At 48.6% G+C, this 26,097-nt stretch overlaps 2 protein-coding genes across 3 annotated transcripts in view; one reads left to right on the plus strand and one right to left on the minus strand.

Moving 5' to 3' along the window:
- The window catches only part of LOC308677720 (chromosome-associated kinesin KIF4-like), a 48,611-nt gene extending 34,966 nt beyond the window's left edge, over positions 1-13,645 (minus strand). The window contains exons 1-11 of the mRNA XM_081344365.1: positions 13,435-13,645; positions 12,048-12,162; positions 9,790-9,980; positions 8,418-8,510; positions 7,628-7,794; positions 6,329-6,423; positions 2,274-2,393; positions 1,967-2,142; positions 1,731-1,792; positions 573-705; positions 59-117 (exon numbers count right to left, since the gene is read on the minus strand). Of these exons, the coding sequence (XP_081200491.1) occupies positions 59-117; positions 573-705; positions 1,731-1,792; positions 1,967-2,142; positions 2,274-2,393; positions 6,329-6,423; positions 7,628-7,794; positions 8,418-8,510; positions 9,790-9,980; positions 12,048-12,162; positions 13,435-13,557 (1,334 nt within the window). The 5' untranslated portion in view covers positions 13,558-13,645. The remainder of the gene's footprint in view (positions 1-58; positions 118-572; positions 706-1,730; positions 1,793-1,966; positions 2,143-2,273; positions 2,394-6,328; positions 6,424-7,627; positions 7,795-8,417; positions 8,511-9,789; positions 9,981-12,047; positions 12,163-13,434) is intronic.
- A 2,990-nt stretch (positions 13,646-16,635) lies between these two features.
- On the plus strand, positions 16,636-24,051 carry LOC308677311 (PDZ domain-containing protein 11-like). Of its 2 annotated transcripts, XM_081343579.1 has the most exons (7): positions 16,636-16,792; positions 18,059-18,179; positions 18,392-18,475; positions 19,419-19,475; positions 20,468-20,566; positions 22,477-22,537; positions 23,046-24,051. In XM_081343579.1, the coding sequence occupies exons 2-7, from the start codon at positions 18,081-18,083 to the stop codon at positions 23,078-23,080; spliced, it is 435 nt and encodes a 144-aa protein (XP_081199705.1). In that variant the 5' UTR covers positions 16,636-16,792; positions 18,059-18,080; the 3' UTR covers positions 23,081-24,051. The 2 variants fall into 2 exon arrangements, with proteins under 2 accessions (XP_081199705.1, XP_081199706.1); XM_081343580.1 differs by lacking the exon at positions 19,419-19,475.
- Positions 24,052-26,097: the final 2,046 nt, after the last annotated feature.

The raw sequence follows: 26,097 nt of genomic DNA on the forward strand, positions 1-26,097 counted from the left end.
CTCTATTCTATTCATACCTCAAGCCACCTCTAAGAAGGACAGCGAAGGAGCTACTCACGCTGGATGTTCTCGGAGCTCTTCCAGCTTCAGGCTGATCTTTTCATTTTGCTGCTCTGTCTGCAGAAATGGGGGGAAAAGGCTTCTCTTTAGGAGAATCTCTAGGCCCGGGGTCTTCAAGCTCGGCCCTTTGATGACTTGTGGACTTCAACCCCCAGAATTCCTCAGCCAACGTGAGGGAACCATGACCCTTTGATGACTTGTGGACTTCAACTCCCAGAATTCCTCAGCCAGGCACGCTGGCTGAGGAATTCTGGGAGTTGAAGTCCACAAGTCATCAAAGGGCCGAGTCTGAAGACCCCTGATCTACCCCGTCTCTCAAAAACATATTCCGATTAGAGGAAAGGAAGGCTTAAGTCCCCCAAACACCAGGATGGTGCTACATTTTTTCCCCCCACCAAAGAAGAATGCGTTCCCTCTTTTTTTGGGTGGTGGTGGGGAAAGTGTGTGCGTCTGTGTGGGTCCTTTAGCAGGAAATTTATCTGCCCGATCGCTTCTGGCAGCTGTGATCTTACCACTATGATCCTCTCCAACATCTGAGCTATCTGACCGGCAGCTTCGCTCAAACCACGGCTGAGTTTTTCGTTCTCTTCCAGGAGCGTGTGGTTTTTCTCCATCAGGGACGGGAGGTTTTCTGCGGGCTCCCCTCTGTCGGTGGGGAAAAGGGAAGCGTCAGATCTATCCCAGTGGGCCAGGAAAAAGTCTGGGAGTTGAAGTCCACAAGTCATGGAAGGGCCAAGTTTGAAGAAGGGACAAGTTTGAAGACCCCTGCCTTAAGAAGAGGAGGAGGAGGAGGAGGAGGGGGAGGGGGGGGAAGAGGACTGTGGGGTCCTTAGTGCTCTCTGAGCTGGGTTCCCAACTAGGGAACGTCATCAGTGCTAAAAGGGACGAGGAGGAGGAGGAGGAGGAGGAGAACTAATGGACCCTTGGTGCGCTCTGAGCTGGGTGGTTTTCTTGCAGACATTTCATGACCCAGCTAGGGAACGTCATCAGTGAAAGAAGGGAGGAGGAGGAGGAGGAGGAGGAGGACTGTGGGGTCCTTGGTGCTCTCTCAGCTGGGTGGTTTTCTTGTAGACGTTTCATGACCCAACTAAGGAACGTCATCAGTGCTAAAAGGGAGGAGGAGGAGGAGGAGGAGGAGAACTAATGGATCCTTGGTGCTCTCTGAGCTGGGTGCTTTTCTTGCAGACGTTTCATGACCCAACTAGAGAACATCATCAGTGCCACATGGGGTTGGGGTTTGAGGAGCGGAGGAGGAGGAGGAGGAGGAGGAGGAGGAGGAAGGAGGAGGAAGACAACTGTGGGGTCCTTGGTGCTGTCTGAGCTTGCTTGCTCTCTTGCAGACATTTCAGGACCCAACTAGGGAACATCATCAATGCTAGAAGGGAGGTGGGGGGGGGGGGTTTGTGAAGATGATGATGATGATGAGGAGGAGGACTGTGGGGGTCCTTGGTGCTCTCCGAGCTTGGCGGTTTCCTTGCAGACCTTTCAGGAGCCAAGTGTGTAACATCATCAGTGCTAAAAACCTGCTCCTTTTATTACATCTTACCTGAAAGCAAACTCAGCTCAAGAGAGCATCAAGGACCCCACAATCAAGTTTAAGAAGAGAAACAGAAAGGTGAGGACTTCCTTGGGGGTGGGGGATGGGGCAGAGAAACATCTTCAGGTCTTACTGAAGTGAGACAGGCAGCGTTCCCCCGTGGGCTTGAAGCAGCAGCACTTGCAATTCTTGCACCTGGGGACCAAAACGGAGACCGAGGGTCTGAATTTTAGCATCCTGACGAGCCTCGCAAAATTTGTCACCCTCAGGAGCTGCTCGCGCTCCGCAGGGAGGCTGACCAGTCTCCTCGCCGCTTTTAAGGCCCGCCTGGCGCGCCGGGAGCTGACGGGCCAGGCTGCCAGGCCTTACCTGCAGCCTCAACCGGCTGATCTCGGCCGCTTGAGGGTCAATGTTGACGATCGGCTTGTTCTTTATCTTTCGGGCCCGGTCAGCGTAGCGGAGGGTGTTCAACGTCTCTTCGAGGTTAGAATCAGCCGGGCTGACGCAGGCGATCATCAGCGTGTGGCTATTGCCCCCCAAGGAATCTTTTTAAAAAAACAAAAAAAACCTAGCCTCGGTGGAGTTGTTGAGACGAGGGGCAGCGAGTAGCCCGGGGTGTGTGTGTGTGTCTCCTCCGCTCGCTCCGCAGAGCAGCCGAGACCGTCGTCGTTCTCACCTTGCAGAAGGCGGGTTAACTTGGAGTCGCGGTACGGGACGAACGAGCCTTTCTTGGTGTCGTCCCCCAGAGCGCTGATGACGTTCCCCAGGCAAAGCAGGCCTTTGTTGATGTTAATTCCTGCAAGACGGCGAGGAAGGGGGAAAAAAAACAACGGGTCCTCTTGACACCACCTTTCTGGGTCTCCGTGGAGATTCTCAGCCCTCCATCCCAAAAAAGGTGCTTCCCCCCCCCCAGGAATAAATAAAATAATAAATAAATAAATAAATAAATAAACCTTTATTGTCAAAGTACAACATGTGCACATTGAGATTAGCTGAGCCTCCCCCCGTGCTCTCTCCCCCCAACACACAGTGACAACAAACCCTCCATCCTACCACACCATGTGAACCAACAACACCACACACCGGCCTCCCAAGTCAATCCTGCATAAGATTATGTCCCGTTTAAAAGCCTAACAGCCCACGGATAAAAGCTATTTTTCAGCCTGTTGCTACGGCTGGCTATATTCCTGTATCTCCTACCGGATGGTAGGAGAGTAAAGAGATACCGTCCAGGGTGTGAGTCGTCCCTGAGAATCTTCCTCACTCTTCCAAGGCAACGAGCCCTGGCGAGGTCATCCAGTGGTGTCAGGGGACAGCCCACAATGTCTTGTGCTGTGCTCACCACCCTCTGTAATACTTTCCTATCCGCGGCTGTCAGACCAGCATACCAAACCACAATACCGTACGAGAGGACGCTCTCTATAGTAGACCGGTAAAAGAGGGTCATTAGCCGTTGTTCTACCCTGTTCTTCCGCAAGACCCTAAGAAAGTGAAGCCTCTGTTGGGCCTTTCTAGCCACCTGAGTTGTGTTAACTTTCCAGGTCAGATCTTCGCAGAGGTAGTCTCCCAGAAATTTAAAGGAGGAAACTCTCTCTACACAGTTCTCCCCGATGTAAAGTGGGGCAGGTTCCTCCTTTTTTCTCTGGAAGTCTAACACCATCTCTTTCGTCTTGCCGATGTTTAGGTGCAAGTTGTTGTTACTACACCATATGGATAGTTTTTGTACCTCCGCCCTATATGCTGTCTCATCCCCACCTGTAATAAGACCCACCACAGTTGTATCATCTGCAAACTTGATTATCGCAGTGGATGGGTCAGATGATACACAATCATCTGACTGGGCTTCCTTTGTTTTTCCTTCGAAGACGTTTCGCTTCCCATCCCAGAAGCTTCTGCGGCTCCGACTGGATGGTGGGGAACGGGGACTCCTTTGCAGTCATCTGGTCATTTGCCTTCTTTTAGAAGATTGTTGAGGCCACTTTGGAGGTTTGATCTGTCTCCTCAGGGTCTCCTGAGTGGTGCAAATGGGTGTGGAGCCTTCTTGGCTGCAGGATGTTTGCTGCCCTGGGTGACTATAGGGTTTCCTGCCTGAGCAGGGGGTTGGACTAGATGACCTCCAAGGTGCCTTCCAACTCTTGTTATTCTGATCTGATCCGTCACGGTTGAAGACCGGCGCAGGCTGTTGGGGATGAGTACAACTGCACCACTCAGGTGAGCCTTAGGACACAGGTAACCCTCCAAGTGGCCTCAACGGATCTCCGAAAGAAGGCAAATGACCAGCTGTCTGCAAGGAGTATAAATCCTTCCATTCCCCCACCATTCAGTCAGAACTGAAGAAAGCTTCTGGGATGAGAAGGGAAACCTCTTCAGAGGAAAACAACATGGAAGTCCAGTTGCCTCCTGAAAAAGCACCTTAGGGACAACTGAGGACACAAGACAAAACTCCAAGTGGCCTCAACGACCCTCTAAAAGAAGGCAAACAACCAGCTGTCTGCGAGGAGTATAAATCCTTCCATTTCCCCCACCATTCAGTCAGAACCGAAGAAAGCTTCTGGGATGAGAAGCGAAACCTCTTCGGAGGAAAACAACATGGAAGTCCAGTTGCCTCCTGAAAAAAACAAAAAAAAAGCACCTTTGGGACAATTTTTCGGACTGATCCTTTTGTCCCTTCGAGAAAAAAGAGCAACGGAGAGGTCAAGATTCACCCTCCTTCTGCAAGATACAGGCAGTCCTTGAAGGATGAGGGTGATTTGAGCCTGGAAGAGGTGACGGTTGTAAAGTGGGACACTGTGTGTCCGGACCCGTTTTGTGTTTTTTTTTACCTTTTTTTTTTTTGCGGCGATCATAACTACCGCATTCGTTAAGCAAACCCCATGGTCCGTTACGACAGAGGTCCCCAACCTTTCGGGTACCAGGGACCACCGGTTCCGTGGAGAGAGGTCTTTCCGCAGACCGGAGGGTGTGTGGTTTTGTGTGCTGACTGTATTCGATGGGTGGGGCTTTGCTTATCTGTGTGGAGCGGTTGCTGGTGTGCTGCAGCCTGGTACTGGTCCACAGACTGGGGGTTGGGGACCCCTGTCCTAAACCTTAAACCTGACCCTAGTCCTAAACCCTAACCCTTAAACCTAACCCTAACCTTTAACCTAACCCTTAAATCTAACCCTAGTGTCAGGACCCACCCCAAACCACGTCTTAGGAAGACAAAATTCTTGGGAGTCAAATCTATTCCAAAAAGAATCTTTACTATGACATGCTTGGTTGTAGGAAACGAGACAGGACTTAATATTATTCCACGAAGTAAACCCTTATAAAGAGTTCCCGGTTTAACACCCCCCCCTTAACTCCATTTGGTCAGTCCCCCATCCTTTATCTCGTATCATCCCTCTCGTGGGGAAAAAGGAACTTAGGACCCTTCATGTTTATTGCTCTCTTCCGTGACACAAGCCAGATGCTAGCCCCCCCCCCTTTTGTTTCCCCAGTTCAAAAGGCTTCTCCTTTCCTTTGAAATGCCTAATACCGGTTCAATACACATCTATCCTCTTCTCTTCGGGAGATGGCAGAATCCATGGGATAATGTTTGAAACATTCCATTTATGAATATGATATCAATGGATTCTGACACCTAGCCCTAAAGCAGAGGTCCTCAACCTTTCGGACACCAGGGACCAGTTCCATGGAGAGAGGTTTTTCCCGTGAAGATCACGCAAAGTATTAGTACCACTTTATAAAGCAAAGTTTTACATTCAGGCAGGAAAAATCGAAGGCGCAGGTACAGACTGGGCGAGACCAGGCTCAGAAACAACAACGGTGAGAGGGACATTGACCCTGGCTGCAGCCGTGGGTGGCAGCAGCCAAAAAAAGCCAACACAGTCCTGGGCTGCATAAACAGAGGCACAGAGTCAAGATCATGGGAACTATTAGCATCGCTTTATAAAGCCCTAGTGAGGCCACACCTGGAACACTGCAGCCAATTTTGGTCACCACATCACAAAAAAGATGTTGGGAGTTTGGAAAAAAAATTCAGAGAAGAGCAACTGAGAAGATCCAAGGCCTGGAGACTAAAACATACGAAGAACGGCTGCAGGACTTGGGTTTGGCTTGTCTAAAGAAAAGAAGAAATAGGGGAGACATGATAGCAGTCTTCCGGTATCTGAGGGGCTGCCACAAGGCAGAAGGGGCCAGGTTGTTCACCAAAGCACCAGAGGGAAGGACAAGAAGCAACGGATGGAAACTCATCAAGGAGAGAAGCAACCTGGAATTAAGGAGAAACTTCCTGACAGTGAGGACAATCAACCAGTGAAATAGCTTACCCCCAGAAATTGTGGGCGCTCCATCACTGGAGGTTTTTAAGAAGAGGCTAGACAATCACCTGTCTGAGATGGGATAGGTTCTCCTGCTTGAGCATGGGGCTGAATTAGAAGATCTCCAAGGTCCCTTCCAAATTCTATTCTATTCTATTCTATTCTAATTTCTATTCTATTCCATATTTTCTATTCTATTCTATTCTATTCTATTCTATTCTGTTCTGTTCTGTTCTGTTCTGTTCTATTCTATTCTATTCTATTCTATTCTATTCTATTCTATTCTATTCTATTCTATTCTATTCTATTCTATTCTATTCTATTTATTCCATTCCATTCCATTTTTATGTTACTCTACTCTACTCTATTCTATTCTACTCTACTCTATTCTATTGAAGTTGGCCTTAATCTGGTAATTTTCCCCTTTTACCTTCTCTCAGCCGATCTCCTTCGGCTTTCGTCTTCTTCTGCCTCTCCGAACCAGCCAGGTCAACCAGATGCAGTTTCGAAAGAAAGCCAACGTTCCTAAACCGGGGGAAAAATTCAGTTAGCTCAGAAGGCAACCGATGGCAAAAGGCTGGGAATTAAGGAAGAGCTTTAACATGGAATGTTTACTTTAAAACCCTAACTGGATCTCCTGGGGCCCAACTGAACTAAATTAATTAAAACAAGGGGGAGGGGGTTTCCTCTCCCTTAATCTCTCTCGTGCTGCTGGAGCAACTCTTCATTTATTGAGATTTGTTTTTCTCCCTCCTTTATCATACTTAGAAATAATTCAAGGTGGCAAACGTACAGTCTTTTCTCGTGAACTCAACCCGGTGAGTTGAGTAGAGACACCCAAAGTCACCCAACCGCCTTGCATGCTTAAGGCAGGACTAGAACTCCCAGTCTCCTGGTGATTGGCCCCAAGTCACCTGGCCGGCTTTCATGCCTAAGGCGGGACTATAACTCCCAGTCTCCTGGTGATTGACCCAAAGTCACCCGGCTGGCTTTCATGCCTAAGGTAGAACTATAACTCCCAGTCTCCTGGTGATTGACCCAAAGTCACCCGGCTGGCTTTCATGCCTAAGGTAGAACTATAACTCCCAGTCTCCTGGTGATTGACCCAAAGTCACCCGGCTGGTTTTCATGCCTAAGGCAGGACTAGAACTCCCAGTCTCCTGGTGATTGACCCAAAGTCACCCGGCTGGCTTTCATGCCTAAGGCAGGACTAGAACTCCCAGTCTCCTGGTGATTGACCCAAAGTCACCCGGCTGGCTTTCATGCCTAAGGTAGAACTATAACTCCCAGTCTCCTGGTGATTGACCCAAAGTCACCCGGCTGGTTTTCATGCCTAAGGTAGAACTATAACTCCCGGTCTCCTGGTGATTGACCCAAAGTCACCCGGCTGGTTTTCATGCCTAAGGCGGGACTATAACTCCCAGTCTCCTGGTGATTGACCCAAAGTCACCCGGCTGGTTTTCATGCCTAAGGCGGGACTATAACTCCTAGTCTCCTGGTGATTGACCCAAAGTCACCCGGCTGGCTTTCATGCCTAAGGCGGAACTATAACTCCCAGTCTCCTGGTGATTGTCCCAAAGTCAACCGGCTGGTTTTTATGTGTAAGGCAGAACTATAATTCACCGTCTCCTGATTTCTAGCCGGGTGCCTTCACCACTAGACCAAACTTATTTAAAAAAAAAACTGGAAACCCCATAAAAAGGTTTGCCTATCCAGACCCTCTTCTTACTCATCAGCTTTGCTTTTCTGCTCCACCGACACGGTGAAGATGGCGTGGGAGCGGGACGACTGCGTATTCATTGCTGTGGCTGCGACCGTCCTGGAATTGTTGCCTTGTTCCAGGCAGAGGACGGTCTCTTGGGCGCTGGACACCACGTGCTCCGTCAGGCCCACGATCTGCGTTGAAGCAAGAGGAAGAGGAAAAAAGAATACTCAGACCCCCCCCCCCCCGAGGCTGCCATCCCTACATCTTCAGAAACCACCGGGCTGAATTTGGGCCCAAGTTGTAAAAGGTGATTTGATCCTCTTTCGGTAGACCTGCTCCAGGCTCCGGCCGTCGAGTGTCACGAGACCGTGATTCCACACTTTGCAATCATTTAGAAATAGAATCATGAGGCTGAAAAGGGACGCCGGAGGTCTTCTAGTCCAGCCCCTTGCTGAAGGCAGACAACCTTATACCAGGGGTCTTCAAGCTTGGCCCTTTGATGACTTGTGGACTTCAACTCCCAGAATTTGAGTTTCAAGACCCCTGCTTGTGGACTTCAACTCCCAGAATTCCTCAGCCGGGCATGCCGGCTGAGGAATTCTGGGAGTTGTAGTCCACGAGTCATCAAAGGGCCGAGTTTGAAGACCCCTGCCTTATACCATCCCAGACAAATGATTATCCAATCTTTTCTTGGGAATCTCCAGTGATGGAGCACCCCCGACCTCTGGAGGCAAGTTGTTCCACGGATTAATTGCTCTCCCTGTCAGGAATGTTCCCCTCTTAAAATTAGTGGAGTATTAAGAAAGAATTTTACCCTAATGCCTCCCTTGGGGTCCTCGCGAATGCTGATCTGAGCAGTCCGTTCCTTGCCTGTTGCCAGCAGGTCCAAGATATCTTCATTATAAATCTGAAGGCAATAGAAGAGAGTCAAGCTGAATAGAGCAGGCAATAAATCAGGGGTGGGGAACTATGGCCCCTTCTGTGGACTTCACAACTCCCAGAATTCCTGGGCCAGCCATGCTTCAATGACCCGTGGACTTCAACTCCCAGAATTCCTGAGCCAGCCATGCTTCAATGACCCGTGGACTTCAACTCCCAGAATTCCTGAACTCCAGAATTCTGGGACTTGAAGTCCACAGATCGTAAAAGGGCCATAGTTCCCCACCCCTGCAATAAATGAAGGCTTTGGCCTTGCCTTACATTAGCTAACTGCAGAATCTGTTTTCAACTGAACGCAGTTTGTGGAACTGTTTTAGCTTGGAAACATAAGCTGAATGTTGAGCGAACAGTTTAGATAGCTGGCTACCTGCTTAAAATAATCACCTTTTAAACGTTCAGGAAAATGTCTGTAAATTGTTTTTTTTAATATATTTATTTACTGGAAACTGTTGACTGGTGTTTTGTTGGCCAATGGACAGTGCTGGTCATTTATCAGCCAGCTTTCCTTGCTACCTCATCAGCAAATTGTGAGAGTATATTCCCCTTATACTTCCAGAGAATTTTTTTGGCTTACCCTTACTTGATTTAATTATAAGTTGTTAGTTGGCTTCGGTTTATCCTTTTATTGTACTATAAAGCGATTGTCAAATTAAAGCAGTAAACAACGCCCCAGTCAAGGAACCACCAGCTCAGACAAACAAGCTAACAGGAAACTGCAGCCTAATCAGGGTTAGAACACTAACACTGACAGGGCAAGCCGCTGGTATACCAAGAGAGAGCCAACCCCACTCCCTTCTAGCACTGATGACGTTACTTAGTCAGGTCATGAAATGTCTGCAAAAAAACCCATCCAGCTGAGACAGCATCAAGGACCTCACCGTCCTTTCTCCCCTTCTGCTTCTCCTGCACTCCCCAAACCCTACTCTTTTCTAGCACTGATGATGTTCCCTAGTTGGGTCACGAGATGTCTGCAAGAAAACAGCCAAGCTCTGGGAGCACCAGGGACTCCACAGTTCAACCCTGAGCGACAAATATTCTCTTCTGTCGGTAAACTGATTCGTTGCTCAGGAACCCACACAGAGAGGCAATCAACCAGATTCGTCTTGACTGTTCCGATGCCCAACACCTTCAAAGACCATCAGGGGGGGTCCTAATAATTACAGCCCTCTTTGGACTTCCACAAAAAAACAACCCCCAAATAAGCTGATCGGTGGCACGGCATCCTTTGGCTCCGAATGTAAACTTACCTCCAAATAGGAGACTTTCAAGGCAAAGTGCCACTCCGCTTTTTGCTTCAGTTCTTTGAAAAGCAGCATGATGACCCGGGGAATGGCTCCAACCGCGGGGTCGTTCTCTTGATCAACGGTGTAAGCCCCGCCCATGGAGTAGGTTTTCCCGGAGCCCGTCTGCCCGTAGGCTAAAACCGTGGCGTTGTAGCCTGGGGGAGTGAGAAGCGCAAAACCGAATTACAGACTCAACGGCGTGGCCCTTAAAGCGGCTCCTTAGGGCAGGAACAAGGAAGGGCGTCTTAGTTCTTGCAGCACACCTGATATACACACACACACACACACACACAAAAATGACCTGCTCTGCATATTTTCCCAACCTTGTACGGCTTTTTTCTGGTTGCTTTTATGCCCTGGCTGGTGTTGGCTTTGAGGGTGTCCAGCCACCCCAGTTTTTGGGTGGCCTGGCTTCCTTCCACCATTAAGCGTTCTGAGCCTAACTCCTTCCCCCCCCCCCCCGGTATCGCGATCAGCTTAGAACAGACATGTCAAACACAAGGCCCGGGGCCTGGATCCGGCCCGCGAAGTGGTTTCATGCGGCCCACGAAGCCATCCTGAAAACAGTTAGGGAACGGCCCCCACTGCCTTGGCCCTGGCCCAGAGACCCTCCTTCTGCCAGAGACCCCCAGATCTGTCCCACTCCTGCCCAGGCCCCCATAGGCACCCTTGATGCCAATGATGTAGAGCTGGCCACGCCCACCCAGTAGGCCATACGCACTCTAACCACGCCCACCCAATAGGCCACGCCCACCCAGGCCCCTTGAGGGCAACCGCAATGCTGATGTGGCCCTCAATGAAATTGAGTTTGACACCCCTGGCGTAGAGACTAGCAAATTCCTGATGTCTATGGAGATTCTCAGTCATCCAGGTCATGGATGTCCCAACGCTGCTTTTTCCGCGAGGCAACTGGACTAAGACGTTTCGCTTCCCATCCCAGGAGCTTCTTCAGCTCAGACTGGGGGAAAGGAAGGATTTATACTCCTTGCAGACCGCTGGTCGTTTGCCATCTTTCGGAGAGCCCTTTGAGGCCACTTGGAGGTTTCCCTGTGTCCTCGGGGTCACCCGAGCGGTGCAGCTGTAGTCATCCCCAACGGCCTGTGCGCCCGTCTTCAACTGTGAAGGGACCCAGGGCAGAAAACATCCCGCAGCCAAAAAGGGCTCCACACCCATTTGCACCACTCGGCTGCCATTTCGATCACGTGACTGTGGGAACGCTACAAGGGTTGGAAGCGCCGAGTACCGGCTGCAAGTCACTTTTCCAGGGCCACTGTAACTTTCAATGGTCTCTAAATGCACGGTTGTTAAGCAGTAGTGGTGGGACTGAACAACCGGTTCTCTTATTGGATGGAGGCCTCCTCCAGGCCTAGAACCGACCTCCAGAAGTGGCATCCACACACTTCTGGCAGGCCGTTCTAGGCCTGAGAGGCCGCCTCCAGGTCTCCGAGGCCTAGAACGGACTTCCAGAAGTGGCATCTATGCAGTTCTGGAGGGCTGTTCTAGGCCTGAGAGGCCTCCAAGGCCTAGAACGGACTTCCAGAAGTGGCATCCATGCATTTCTGGTGAGCCGTTCTAAGCCTGGGAGGTCTCCTCCAGGCCTAGAATGGCCTTCTGGAAGTGGCATCCACGCACATCTGGTGGGCTGTTCTAGGCCTGAGAGGCTACCTCCAGGCCTACGAGGCCTAGAACGGACTTCCGGAAGTGGCATCCACACACATCTGGTGGGCTGTTCTAGGCCTGAGAGGCCTCCAAGGCCTAGAACGGACTTCCGGAAGTGGCATCCATGCATTTCTGGCGAGCCGTTCTAAGCCTGGGAGGTCTCCTCCAGGCCTCCGAGGCCTAGAACGGACTTCCGGAAGTGGCATCCACGGACATCTGGCGGGCTGTTCTAGGCCTGAGAGGCCTCCAAGGCCTAGAACGGACTTCCGGAAGTGGCATCCATGCATTTCTGGCGAGCCGTTCTAAGCCTGGGAGGTGTCCTCCAGGCCTCCAAGGCCTAGACTGGTCTTCTGGAAGCAGTGTGCATTCAAGCCAATTCTCTGAACTCAGCAAAATTTAGCTACCTGTTCTGCTGAACAGTTGTGAACCGGCTGAATCCCATCGCTGGTTTTAAGCAAAGGACTATCTGCACATGCTTTTTGGAAACGTGAAAGTCGAAGCGTGCCTCGGGGATTGCCTTTTACCGAAATGTCCTCTGAGTGCCCAGCTTTAGAGGCTCTTACCAGAGAAAATACCCCTTACAAGAGGGGCGATGGAGGTATTGAATACCTCCTCCTGCTCAGTCGATGGGTCAAAGACATAGTCGTAGGTAAAGGATTTGTCCTTGCCTAAAATCACCTGCAGAAAAAGGAGCAGAAAGAGAAGAACAGTAACTATACAATCCTGTCATATCACCTTGGGCGGGGGGGGGAGGGGGGCATTTTGATCTAATCCAGCCTTGCCCAATCTCAGCTGCTTTTAAGAGGTGAGGACTTCAACTCCCAGAATTCCGCAGTCCGCTTGGGAGCGGAAGCCCAGCCATCTTAAAGCAGGCTGGGTGGAGAGCCTCGCTCTCTTTCTGGCTGGCTCCAGGCAGTTCTCGACGTACGACCACAACCGAGCCCCAAATCTGTCGCTAAGCAAGACAGATGCTCGGTGAGCTTTGCCCCCGTCTTGCGGCCCTCCTTCTCGCCACAGTGGTTAAGCGACTCGTTCAGCCATTAAGCGGAATCTGGCTTTCCCCCTTTTTGCTCGGCGGCGGGTTGCAAAAGAGGATCAGCTGATCCTGGGACCCCGCCACCGTCATAAATACGGGTCACTTGCCAAGCCTGCAAGTTTCGTTCACTTGACCACGGGGACGGTCACAAGGGTGAAAAACCGTCTTAAGCCATTTTCTTCACTTGCCGCAGTTAACTCTGAAGGGTTACTAAACAAATGGACGTAAGTTCAAGGACTGCCTATAGCAGGACGTTTCCAGAAGAGCTATACAATTTCAGAAGTCAAAGTGAGATTCAAGGTGCTGGTGATGACCTATAAAGCCCTAAATGGCATGGGCCCGGATTATCTGAGGGAGCACCTGCTGCCAGCGTCAATTTCCCATCGTCCTGTGCACTCCCACAGGGAGGGTCTTCTCAGGGTACCGCCGGTCAAGGATTGCCGGCGGGCGATCCCCAGGGGGAGGGCGTTCTCTGTGGGCGCGCCTGCCCTATGGAATCAACTGCCAACGGAATTCCGGACTGCCCCCGACCTTCGTTCGTTTCGCCGGGACCTAAAAACCTGGCTCTTTGAGCTATCTGGTCTGGACTGAGGGGTTTTAATGTTTTTAATTTGTGATTTTAATTTTTTGGGGCTAGACTTAATTTAATTTAATTTTTTTATTTTAATCCCATTGATATCCCGCCCTTCTCCGAAGACTCAGGGCGGCTTACAATGTAAAGCACAAATCAATGTGCTTAGCAAAATTTTAATTTTAGATTGTATTGTTTTTAAATTTTGCCTTGTAAACCGCCCTGAGTCCTTCGGGAGTAGGGCGGTATATAAACCAAATAAATAAATAAATAAATAAATAAATAAATAAATAAATAAATAATAAAGTGCAAGAGCCCCCGCCAGCTGCAAATCTTTCCTCACCTGTGGCTCTCCAGGGACAAAAGACAAACACATCTGGCAACCCTCAGAGGTCTCTCTGGGAACGAGCGGGCGGCATCTGAGTGCCACCTTCACCGGGATCACCCGGTCGTCCTCTTTAGGCATTTTCTAATTCTTATCTTCCTGAAAGAAATCACAAATGTTGAGACACATAAAAACAAACGTAGCCTTCCCCCCCCCCCAGCAAGCAGCAATTTCCAAACATCAGCATCCACCTATAGGTTGGTGACGATCAATTGTGTAGTAAGGAGGGGGGGCGGAAATATGTTTTTTTTCGGTATCGGGACCTGTTCGTTATTTTAAAAAGTAAATTCTAGTACAAAGGCAACATGGTTCAAAAGCTCTTCCGAGCCTTTCATTAAGCTGCTCCCATCGATGTTCGGAAAATACGACGGAAATTTTAAACTCCGAGGCTACAACCCAACATTCTCGTTGGAGTTAATGGGCCTTGTCAATGAATAAACCAGCCGTTCCCAAAGTAAGGGCTACAGCCCTCACTGAAGATCACGGTGATGGATCTCCCGCGATTCAGGCAAGCTCCACATGGACCAGACACCAGAGACAAGACATCCCTCAGCTGAGACTCGCATCGAAAACAGCAGCCTAAACTGACTTAACTATCGGCAGGCTGATAACCGAATATTGCTAATACTACATAGACGTTGTCGTGGCAACTGGACTTCGAACAGGATTTGAAAGGTTTTGCTTCCTCAGTCTTGAGCTGCACGAAACGGTTTGCACCAACAAGGAAAAAAAAGCCCATTTGTAATGAGTCAATTGCCAGACAATTTACCTGGAGGACTGAGAATTTTCCTTGACCCATTGCTAATGCCAGGAATTTATAATTAATCTATCAAAGAGGAACCTTTGAACTGAACTCAACTCCTTGTGATTTGAGAAGACACGGTCAGATGGATTTCTTGGCAAAATTACAGAGCTTGCTTGATTTTTGCCTTGGAGGATGTTAGAAAATTTCCCGGTTTAATCGACCCCTTTGAATTTCTTCATGGGGCCCCACCCAAATGCTAACTAAATATGGTCCCATTTAGCTTCTTGAAATCAGCCAAGCTCCACCAAGTGCACAGCTATAACTGTCTGTCGGTTGCAGACCTACGCCCGGACAAGAGTTTTCCTTAGTGGAAAACTCCTGTAAATCAAATCAGTGTTATGCCTTAGAGCAGGGGTCCCCAACCCCACCCCAGTCCGCGGCATGCCAGCAACCGGTCCGCACAAACAAGCAAAGCCCCATCTGCGAAATTCAGGCAGCACACCGGAAAAACCTCTCTCCACGGAACCGGTCCCTGGTGCCCAAAAGATTGGGCATAGATCAGGGGTAGGCAACCTTGGCTCTTATGACTCGTGGACTTCAACTCCCAGGATTCCTGAGCCAACCTTGGCTCTTCTTATCACTCGTGGATTTTTAATTTATTTTAATTTTAATTTATTGTACAGGGGCCTTTAATTTTAATTCTATCTTAACTTCTGTATTTATTGTATGTTATTGTTGTTAGCCGCCCTGAGTCCTTCGGGAGATAGGGCGGCATATAAGTCCCAATAATAAATAAATAAATAAATAAATAAATAAATAAATAAACTTCAACTCCCAGGATTCCTGAGCCAGAATTCTGGAATTTGAAGTCCACCAGTCATAAGAAGAGCCAAGGTTGCCTATCCCTGGCATAGAGGAAAAGGGCCCCAAGCGAAAACTCACTCCGGAGGGACAGTTGCAAGAAGCAAAACAATAATTGGTTTAAATTCACAAACCGCATATCGTTCCCTGCGATTTCTAACCAACTCTGAATCTGGCTGGCTGTCAAAGCAGGACCCTTTCAGCCCAAGCCAGATCTCCCAAGCCTTTTCCAATTTTAGGGAGAGAAAAGGCTGGTTTCGGGGATGGGAGAGAAATGACCCGTTTCCTCCCCCCACCCCCGCCAAATGGGATCATCGCTTCTATTCTCCCCAAATTGGAAAAAAAATAAAATAAAACAACCCGGGAAAGTGAGTGGAAACAGCCCCGAAGCAGCAGGGGAGGAGGAGAGACTATCCCGGGAATCCCTTGGAAGAGAAGCCGGACGACGGGAAAGCAAAGGCGGCTCCGCGCCCAGGAGCTCCCGCGGGGCTGTTCTCCGGGCACGGCAAGGCAAAGGGCCGATCTCAAAAGCCCCGCTTGGCAGGGAGAGAGACACCCTCCTCCTCCTCCCCCTCCAGGCTGGCCTACCTCGCAGGGTTGTTGTTCGGTGTGGGGAAAAAAAAAACCCCAAGACCCCCGCCGCCCCCCCCCAAAAGAAGGCGGATGGAGCGATGGGAGCCCCCCAGGGGAGGCGGCTCTTCTTCCCTCCGGCGGGTTTCCGAAGCCTCCGGGCGCGTCTCCCTTTCTCTCGCCCGCCGACCGTTGCTCGCCGATGGCCGGTCCTCCTTCGGGTCCGCCCACCCCACGTTTAAACGTGGCGCCAACCCCGGGTGGGCGGGGCCCGTGTGCCGTGACGTCAGGACGACGACGACGACGACGACGCCGCCAGAGGCGCATGCGCCGTAAGGCCGGGTTGGTGTGTGTATATTTCTGTTCGTGCGTGCGTACGTGTGTGTGTGTGTCTGTGTTGTCACAGGCAGTGTAAGTGTGGCGTTTTGGGGCCGAAAGGGGCTTCCGAAAAGTATTGCGGGGTGGGGGTGGTTCTCGGTGGGTGGCCATTTCTGCGCCCTGAGGGAAAACGGCGGCGCCCGCCATTTTGCCGACTCCTTCTTGGGCGTTGCTCTACCCCCCTACCCACCCTCAGAACTCTATGGTATAAGTCCGGGCGTAGGGAAGCCCGTGTCCAAGCCTCCGCTGAAACCCCGCCTACTTCAGCTACGTCACGTGGGCGGGATGAGGCTTGGCTTTTTACCATTGAAAAAGACGCTTCGTCCGCCGCGCCCTCTCTTACGTCACCCGCCGCCGGGCAGCGTTGCCTTAGCAATCTCCTCAGGAGGCGGAGGGGCCCGCCCTCGCGCTTCCAACCAATCCGAGGGCCGTCTCTACCTTCGGGCAAGAACGCCCGGCCCCAATAGCAGAAGGAGACGCCTTTCCCTCCCTCTGATTGGCTCGGCGGCTGAGGAAGGGCCCGTTTGGATTGGCGGAAGGAGAAGAGGGGGCGGGCCCTCCCGGATTCCCTCAGACCAGCTGCTGAGGCTGCCGGCGGGGAGAGGCCGCTGAGCTGAGGCCGGAGGAGGGCGAGGCCGGTTGGCGGCGGGCGTCGGTCCGGTCCCGTCCCTGGAAGGCAGGCCCAATAGAGCTGGCGCTTTCCGCGGAAGGCGAGCGACGGTGGTGGCCTGCGGAACTCCCGGAGACTTGAGGCTGAGCCAGGTCGGGCCTAGGAAGACTCAGGGCTGCGGGCGGGGGGTGGAAGAGACTCTCCAGGAGGGCTTCCTTTCTGGAGAGGGAGATGAGGGGAGAGGCTTGCCAGGCCTTTGCGGCTGGAAGGGCTGCCCTCCTCGCTCTCTTCTGGAGTTCCTTCCTTGTCCTCGTTTTACGACTGCAAGGGCTTTAGGGACAAGGCGGCTGTCGTTCCCTTTTACGTGCATAGACAAATAAAAGTTGCAATATTACGATTTGTGTGTGTGTGTGTGTGTGTGTGTGTATAGTATAACTATTGAATTTCAATAATTTTTATTGAAATATATATATATATATACACACACACATATATCATATATCATATATATACACACATATATATCTCATATAGGGACGCGGTGGCTCAGTGGGTTAGGACGCTGAGCTTGTCGATCAGAAGGTCGGCAGTTTGGCGGGTCGAATCCCGAGTGCCGCGTAGCAGAGTGAGCGCCTGTTACGCATCCCAGCTTCTGCCAACCCAGCAGTTCGAAAGCACGTAAAAATGCGAGTAGAAAAATAGGGACCACTCCGGTGGGAAGGTAACAGCGTTCCGTGCGCCTTTGGCGTCTAGTCATGCCGGCCACATGACCATGGAGACGTCCTCGGACAAGCGCTGGCTCTTCGGCTTTGAAACGGAGATGAGCACCGGCCCTGAGAGTCGGAAACGACTAGCACGCGTGTGTGGGGAAAACTTTTCCTTACCTTTATATCTTATATATACATATACACACACACACACACACACACACACACACACACATATATATATATACAACATATATATCATATACATACATATGCATACATACATATATAAATATATATATACATATATAAATCATAGTATAGAATACAAATGAAAAGAAAGAACAGGGTCAAGGAAAAAAAAGGGGAAAGAGTTGTGGAGTAACAGGAAAAAAAAGAGAAAAGCATTCTAACTCTCTTCAGCCTGAAATAACCATAATAAAATGCCACTTCAACTTTTTTACTTTTACGTGCTTACCATTTCTGTAACAACAAACCTATCCGATCTAATTAAATCCCAGTGTCAGAATTTCATGCTTGTTTTCTTCTTGAGCACAAGGTCCAGAAGTGGTTTCTAAGCAGAAGCAAAACCAGATAAGATGCATTTGTTCTCTGGTGTAAACAGAGCAGCTACTGTCTATCTCGGTTGGTGGGGAAGCATTAATTAAGGGGGAACTGGAGGGTGAAAACCTGACTGCTCTCTCATGCTAGGAACCGTCTGGACTGTGCCAACATGGATATGGGAGGCGGCAGCCGGATCCCCTACGATGATTACCCCGTGGTCTTTCTCCCTCCTTATGAGAACCCTCCAACCTGGATCCCCCCTAACGAGGTGTGTAGCTGTAGATCCCCGTCTGACTTCTGATAGCCTTTGGGAGATCTCGCTTGGATTTGATGGCGGGGGTTTTTTTGCAGCAAATCTCCCAATTCTGATGCTTTTCTCCTGATAGAGCCAGGGAGCGGGGCACGCTAGAAAGATTTTACGTTTCCAGGAATGGAATCCACAATGCTATTGCTTGGCGTGTCCTTTTGGTTTTCCCCTAGAGGATTTACCATTCGGATTACAACAACGAGTTAACCCAGTTCCTGCCTCGAACCATCATCCTGAAAAAGCCTTCGGGGGCTCAGGTGAGACTTGACTCCTTCCCAAAGTGGGGAGCTCTCTGGCTGCCTTTCCCAAGCTGGCACTCTCCTAACGACTCACATCATCCCCAGCCGTAAGTGACAGGGATTGTAGCACTGCGGGGGCAAAGAAAGCCCTTTGGCTTTTCATGGACAGTTCCCTCTACAAAAATGTTGATCTTCCTCAGGAGGGATGGAATATATTCTGCAGAGTTACTGGGTGAGTTGCTCGGTTGACCAGAAAAAGCTGTCAAGTTTTGCTAAACTTGGAGGCTGGAAGTTGACGCTCCTTCACAAGAGAGCTCAAAGAAGTTAGAAAGAAAGCAGCAAGCAGATTTGGCTGGGTGAATCCGGGCAGGTGGGATTAAAACAGGCTTAAAATCACTGCACTCTTTCTGCTGCAGCTGGTCCTCAGCTTCTGACCGTAATGGAGGCCAGAATGCTGGACATTAAGTAGATCATCATGTGACCACGACTGATTTTGTGAACTTTTTCGGTGGCCGTGAAAGTGCCAGCTGTAAAATGAAATGACACAGTTGTGAAGTAAACCCGTTGTCCACAGTGGGCGGTGTTTTTTTGCTGGAAACCAGAAATAAACCCTGGTTTACATCAAAAAAAAGAAAAATGTGGACATACGACCGTGGGATCAGTTGTAAGGTAAGTAGTGGGCTGGATTCCAGCCTTTGAAATCCTGCTGTATTGTATCTGTGAGGAGGGCAGAATTGGTAACGACAGATGCAAAAAAAGAAAAAGAAAAAAGTGGGTTTACTTCTGAAAAACCCCTCCAGAGATTTGTCACGCTCCTCCTGGCTGCAAAACCTGCGGGTCCCCAAGCTTCCTTGCTGAGAAATGGGTTCAAATGCAGCCTGTTGAGCAACAAAAAATTCACAGCACTTGAAAGAAGCCATTACATTTGCTGCCAACTGTCTCCATTCTTTTTCCTTCCTAGCTGGGCTTTAACATCCGAGGAGGGAAAGCGTCTCAGTTGGGTATTTTCATCTCCAAGGTAGATATATATATATATTTATATACACACATATATATTTTTTGTCTCGCTCTGGTTCCTAGCTGAGGGTCCTTCCTCCTTAAGAAAGACGTGAATTGGGATTTTCAGTCCTATGTTGGTTGCAGACTCTGTGGCTTCTCTAGCCCACCAAGGGCCTCTATAATAGTCATAGTCCCATTTCTGTTTTAAGAACTGCAGTGCAGAAGTAGACAGGTAGATCCATTCTTCTAAGATGGGTAGGCAACCTCAGCTCTTTTATGACTCATGGACTTCAACTCCCAGAATTCCTGAGCCAGCTGGCTCAGGAATTCTGGGAGTTGAAGTCCATGAGTCATAAAAGAGCCGAGGTTGCCTACCCCTGTTCTAGGATAACACCTGTCAGGTTTTGTTTTTTCCCCCTGTACATTTACACAGAAGAAAATACCGCTCGGTTTTGTGCAGCTTCCTTCAAAAAAAAAAAAAAATTTTGAGTTGCGCCATAAGATGTCAATTCATCAGAATCCGAAACGGAATACATTGGAATATATGTAACATCTTTAGCATCTCCCCAGGTCTTTTAGGTCTTAAAATAAAGAGGCAAGATATCATTTGGACTTTTTCAGTCCCCTTTCCGTTATTTTGCCTGAATCCAAATCATTTTCCCCCCCCCCCCGCTACGATTCCATCTCCCTGGGCGTTCTTTTATTGATCGTATGGCGTGTTCACATCAAATTTTGATAAAAATGCGAGAGATAAAAATACGAAATATGGAATCTAAAAATATGAGAAAAACTAAAATAATGAGAAAAGTAGGTCTAGATAACGTTCCTGAGCAAAGGGAACAATGCAACGGGCTGGCCTCTTCCCCCCCCCCCCTCTCCTTGGGCATCCCACTCCCCCAGATTCTGAACCGGGAAATCTTATTATCCAGTCGGACGTTGTCCCAAGTTGAGAAAAAAGGCTGCTTGGCAATTCTCTACCTTGTGGCTGACCTCTCATTTCTCCTGGGCCAGGTGATCCCAGATTCTGATGCGCATCGTGCCGGGCTGCAGGAAGGAGATCAGGTCCTGGCTGTGAATGATGTGGACTTCCAAGACATTGAGCACAGCAAGGTGAGGGCAGGGGGGGGGGGGCTTTCCCCCTGGCTGTTTGAACGAGGAGGTGGTCCTTTGGGTCTTCAGCCCCCAAGAGGTCCCAGACGCTCTCTCAGCCCAGCCTACCCCTGAAGGTACAGTAACGGTAGAAAGTGGGAAACGGGAGACGGAAGGAGGAGAATTAGGGAGTTAATTGCTTTGCATTATATATAAAAATAATAAAGGCCGGGTGTCTATTTTGTCTATCTCTGTCCATCCGTCCGTTTATACGTCTGTCTCTTCTCTGTCTGTCTATATATCTATCTATCTATCTACCTATATCTACCTATCCATCCATCCATCCTCTCTGTCTGTCTATCTATCTTATCTATCCATCCTGTCTGTCTGTCCATCTGTCTGTCTGCCTGTATCTATCTATATCTATCCATCCATCCATCCATCCATCCTGTCTGTCTATCTCTATCTCTATCTATCCATCCATCCATCCTGTCTGTCTGTGTCTGTCTGTCTGTCTATCTATCTTATCTATCCATCCTGTCTGTCCATCTGTCTGCCTGTCTATCTATATCTATATCTATCCATCCATCCATCCATTGAGTCTGTCTGTCTGTCTGTCTATCTCTATATCTATCCATCCATCCATCCTGTCTGTGTCTGTCTGTCCGTCCATCCATCCATCCATCCATCCAGTTTGTCTATCTATCTGTCTGTCTATCTATCTATCTATCTATCTATCTATCTATCTATCTATCTATCTATCTATATCTATCCATCCATCCATCCATCCATCCTGTCTGTCTGTGTCTGTCTGTGTCTGTCTGTCTGTCTGTCTTATCTATCCATCCTGTCTGTCCATCTGTCTGTCTGTCTGCCTGTCTATCTGTCTATATCTATCCATCCATCCAGTCAGTCAGTCAGTCTGTCTGTCTGTCTGTCTGTCTCTCTCTCTCTCTCTCTCTCTCTCTCTCTATCTATCTATCTCTATCTCTATCTCTATCTCTATCTCCATCCATTACATCCATCCATTCATTCTGTCTGTCTATCGATCTATCGATCTATCTGGCTGTCTATATCCCTCCTTCCCTCCCTCCCCCCTCTCTCTCCCCCTCCCCCTATCCCTCTCCCCTCCCCCCCACTCTCTCTCTCCCCCTCCACCCACTTATCTACCTGATAGGGAAGGCCGATCTTGCTGAAATGCATGTTCCTTGCTGAAGTGCAGTCACTAAACGTCCGAACGGGAGGTTCTTTTGCTCTCCTTAAAGGGCCCCCCAGTTCCATCAAGGAAACAGAATGTCTACAACATGACAGCCCTATTTATTTCTTTAGTTTCTATCCTGCTTGTATTATTTTTATAAACAGCTCTAGGTGACGAATCTAAAGCCCCTTCCTTCTCCTATTTCCCATCCACCCCCAGCAAGAACCCTGTGAGGTGGGCTGGGGTGGAGATTTGCCCCGAGACACTCAGCTGGTTCTCGTGGCTAAAGGTCAAACTTAAACTCACGATTTCTGGGTGTTCTAGCCTGGTGCTTATTTATTTATTTATTTATTTATTATTTATTATTTAAACTTGTATACCGCCCTATTCCCGTAGGACTCAGGGCGGTTTACAGGGAAAAATTAAAAATACATAACATACAAAGTTAAAATCGATTAAAACTAAGATTAAATTAAGTCCCTGAATTTAAACTAAAACCCCATTAATAAATAATTAAAACCCCTCAGTCTGGGCCAGACAGCTCAAAAAACCAAGTTTTCAAGTCCCTGCGAAATGAGCGAAGGTCGGGGGCGGTCCTAAGCTCCGTGGGAAGTTGGTTCCAAAGGGCCGGCGCGCCCAAGCACAAGACCAATATATTTGCTGCTGTTAAAAAGATTCGGCATTTCTTTCCCCCCCCCCCCCGCCACCCATCCCTCCCTTCTCTCTTTCCCAGGCTGTAGAGATCTTGAAAACCGCTCGGGAAATCATTATGAGGGTCCGTTTCTTCCCTTACAGTAAGTACAACTGCTGGCCTTGGGTGGGGGGTGGGGGGTAAAAATGCCCCACTTTTCAGTGAAAATGTCCTGTGTGGCTCACAGTCTCACCACACTCGTAGGTGTGAAGCGTTCCCCCCCCCTTTTTTTTTTTTTTTACAAGCAGGGGAACCGAGGCTTCTTCACGAGGCCTCTTCAAAACTTAAGATGAAATCTGTCCGCTTTTTATATCTCCGAGAAGGTCTGCAGGGCTGGCATCTTTATAAAAAAAATATTCTAGGGAAATTGCCAGAACAGACTCTGTGCCAGGCCCAGCAATAGGGGAATGGCAGTTCTGCACCCAATGCCAGTTGCCGGTCCCAATTGCCCAAAAAAATAAATAAATAAAAAATGGTTTTGTCTTCGTTCCCCATCCCGTGGAGTTCAGACTGACTTCTGCGCAGGGTGTTGGGTTTTTCATTCTGACTCAAATGGGCTCTCTCTCTCTCCGAGAATCTGGCCTTCATTTCTCTTTTTCTCTCCCTCCCAGATTACCACAGGCAGAAGGAGAGAACGGTTCACTAGAACGTTCCCTCCCGGCGGTCACCTTGCCAGCCTCCGGCCGATTCCGATTTTCAACTTCATTTTTGTCATTCCGTTCTTTTATTCTATTTTTTTTTAAAGTCCCTCTGAAGACACCCCCCCCCCCAAATAGGGGGCTGTTTTGGGGGAAGGAGGAGCCAGAAAAGAGTTCCTTGCGTTGTGGAATTTCTTCCAAGGAAGACAAAAAGCTCATTTTTATTTTTTATTATTTTCATTTTGCTCCATCCTGCGGACCAAAAAGATCGGGCCTCTCGGACTGACTTCAACCCGTCCCTGATCCAGAAGGAGAGGTGGATGGTTAATGGTGCCGCGTTGATGTGGAACTGCAAGCTTTCCCCCATACACACACACCTTTTTTTTGGGGGGGGGGTTTCCTCCAGAATTGGAGCACCCATCTGCTCCATCTAGATTTGCTTCCAAACTCTCTTGGATAATGGAGGGCTCCAGGCGCGCACAGCCTGAACCTCTGTTGGTTGCTTTGAAAAGGGCGATTCCGGTTTCCTTTCTTCAAAGCACGACTCCTCCTGCGTCTCCACCGCTCTACTTGCTCTTCCACGATTAGTTTTTGGAGAAGACAATTACAAGGTGCTTCTGTCCTTTTTTAATGAAGGTGTTAATGGAAGGGAGGGGCAGATCCCTCCCTTACCTCTGAGATGGAGAACAGCCCGCTTTCTTCCCAGTTTTGGCCTTTGATCCATCCAGATGAGGACAGCCAGAAAGACCCACAGAAGAAGTGGATTTCTGGACTGGAAACTTTGCCATTTCAGCCTTATAAAGAAGGAACAGATATTTTTTTTAAAAAAAAAATCCTCTTAAACTCCCCACTTTTCTGACTACTTCAAAAGCCGCCTTGCCATGTTGCCTTCTCTTCCTCCTCGGGTTTGATTTTTTTTTTTTGCAATCGGATCCCCGGTTTGGATAAGTCTCCATCTTTAATAAAAATGTTCCTGTCATAAAAATGTTCGTATATTATTCCACTGAGGTAGCTTGCCTTCCAAAGAAGGCCACACCCCGTTTCTACATGTCAGACCCGTTTCTTTGGCCGTTGCTGCGTCCTCGGCCTACGACCACACTTGAGCCCCAAATTCCTGTCGCTAAGCAAGACAGCCGCGAAGGGAATTTTGCCCCCCCCCCATTTCACAACCTTGCTTGCCACGGTTGTTCGGTAAAATTTCGATTGTTAAGTTACTAACATGCTTGTCAAGCGAATAGGGCTTCCCCCCGTTGACTCTGCTTGTCGGAGGGTCGCCAAAGGGGATCACGTGACCCCCCCCCCAGGGACACTGCGACCGTCGTAACTTATGAGTCAGTTGCCAAGCGTCTGAATTTTAATCGGGTGCTGCAACGGTCATTAAGAGTGAAAAACCGCCATAAGGCGCTTTTTTGAGTGCCGCATTTACTAGAACAGTGACTACACAAGCTTGTTATAAGTCGAGGACTTAACAACGGTTTATTTAGATAGAATATTTGCAAGCTTGGGGTTGAAATGAAGGGCCCTTAGTGCTCTCTGAGCTTGGTGTTCTTGCAGACATTGCATTACCAAACTAGGTAACATCCTCAGCGCCTGATCAGTCAGAGGTTACCTAGTTGGGTAATGAAACATCTGCAGGAAAAACCCCGCAAGCTCAGAGAACGCCACGTTGCTTAGTAGGGATAGCCTGCTTAAGAGAAAAAAAAATCTTTTTTTCAACGTTGCAGAATAAAAATACAGGCTACAGAGAAATAAAACCTGTTCAGCTGGTGACGAAGACTTTTCCTGGGGATGTTGAATAATGCTTCCGAGGTGTTCCACGGTGCACAGCGGGAAGAAAATCAGACGGTCCCCTTAAAATTGGTTTTGGATGGAAGGGGGTGGCGTGATTCTTTGAAAGCAGTATAAGTGTCAAGCAGCCGTTCATGAGCTGCTGCTTTTGAAATATTTATCAAGGACGAGACGGCTTCTTTTCAAGTTTCTAGCCAGGCAAAGCGTCTCTGCCTTCAGCTCCAGATACCTCTTTTGCGTGAAATACTCCATCATAGAAAAAAAAAAAGATTTTCTTCCTCCTGCACTGAAGTTTCTCATTGGTTTTGGTTTTTTTTTAAATAGACCACTCAGGTTGAAAAGGTTTTAACGAGAGCGGCTTGATGTTAGAAGTTTAGGATAGGATAGAATTAGAATAGGATAGGACAGGACAACGGAATGGAACGGAACAGAACAGAATAGAAATTAGGATAGGATAGAATTAAAATAGAAATAAATAGAAATATAGAATATAATGAATAGGATAGGATAGAATTAGAATAGAAATCAGAATAGAATAGAATGAAGGATAGGATAGGATAGAATTAGAATAGAAATAAATAGAAATATAGAATATAATGAAGAATAGGATAGGATAGAATTAGAATAGAAATCAGAATAGAATAGAATAGAATAGAATGAAGGATAGGATAGGATAGAATTAGAATAGAAATAGAAATATAGAATATAATGAAGAATAGGATAGGATAGAATTAGAATAGAAATTAGAATAGAATAGAATGAAGGATAGGATAGGATAGAATTAGAATAGAAATAAGAATACAAATAGAATAGAATGGAATAGAATAGAATAGAAGAATAGAATAGAATAGAATCCATTCTATCCTATGCTATTCTTCTAAAATGTGCTGCTTTGGAAATGACTAGAAGTCGGGTTCAGAAGAATCACACCTTCCTAAATAGCCAGGTCTGGCTGAATTCAGACAACACAATTCTGGCATCAACCCAGTTCTTTATTTGTCCCACAATAGACGCCAACCCAAAGTAACCTAACTGGTTGGATCTGCACACCGAGCTAAGCCCCAGGAAATCCCAACAAGCCAAATGGGAATTAAACCCAGTGAGGCCAGGAGATGGCTAGACAAGAAATGTGTGCGTCTTAAATGACAAAAAAAAGGAAAATATTCTCTCTTTTAGGCTAACTACAGGCAGTCCTCGATTTACGACCACAACAGTGTCCAAAATTCAGGCTGCCGAG

Source organism: Vipera berus (genome assembly GCF_964194415.1).
Source record: "Vipera berus genome assembly, chromosome: Z".
Classification (NCBI taxonomy): domain Eukaryota; kingdom Metazoa; phylum Chordata; class Lepidosauria; order Squamata; family Viperidae; genus Vipera; species Vipera berus.

Bases quoted from the DNA above. Each gene is read 5' to 3' on its own strand.
- LOC308677311 (XM_081343579.1), top strand. From the start codon at position 18,081: ATGGATATGGGAGGCGGCAGCCGGATCCCCTACGATGATTACCCCGTG. The intron at 18,180-18,391 runs GTGTGTAGCTGT...GTTTTCCCCTAG, and splicing joins CCTGGATCCCCCCTAACGAG to AGGATTTACCATTCGGATTA. The intron at 18,476-19,418 runs GTGAGACTTGAC...TTTCCTTCCTAG, and splicing joins AAAAGCCTTCGGGGGCTCAG to CTGGGCTTTAACATCCGAGG.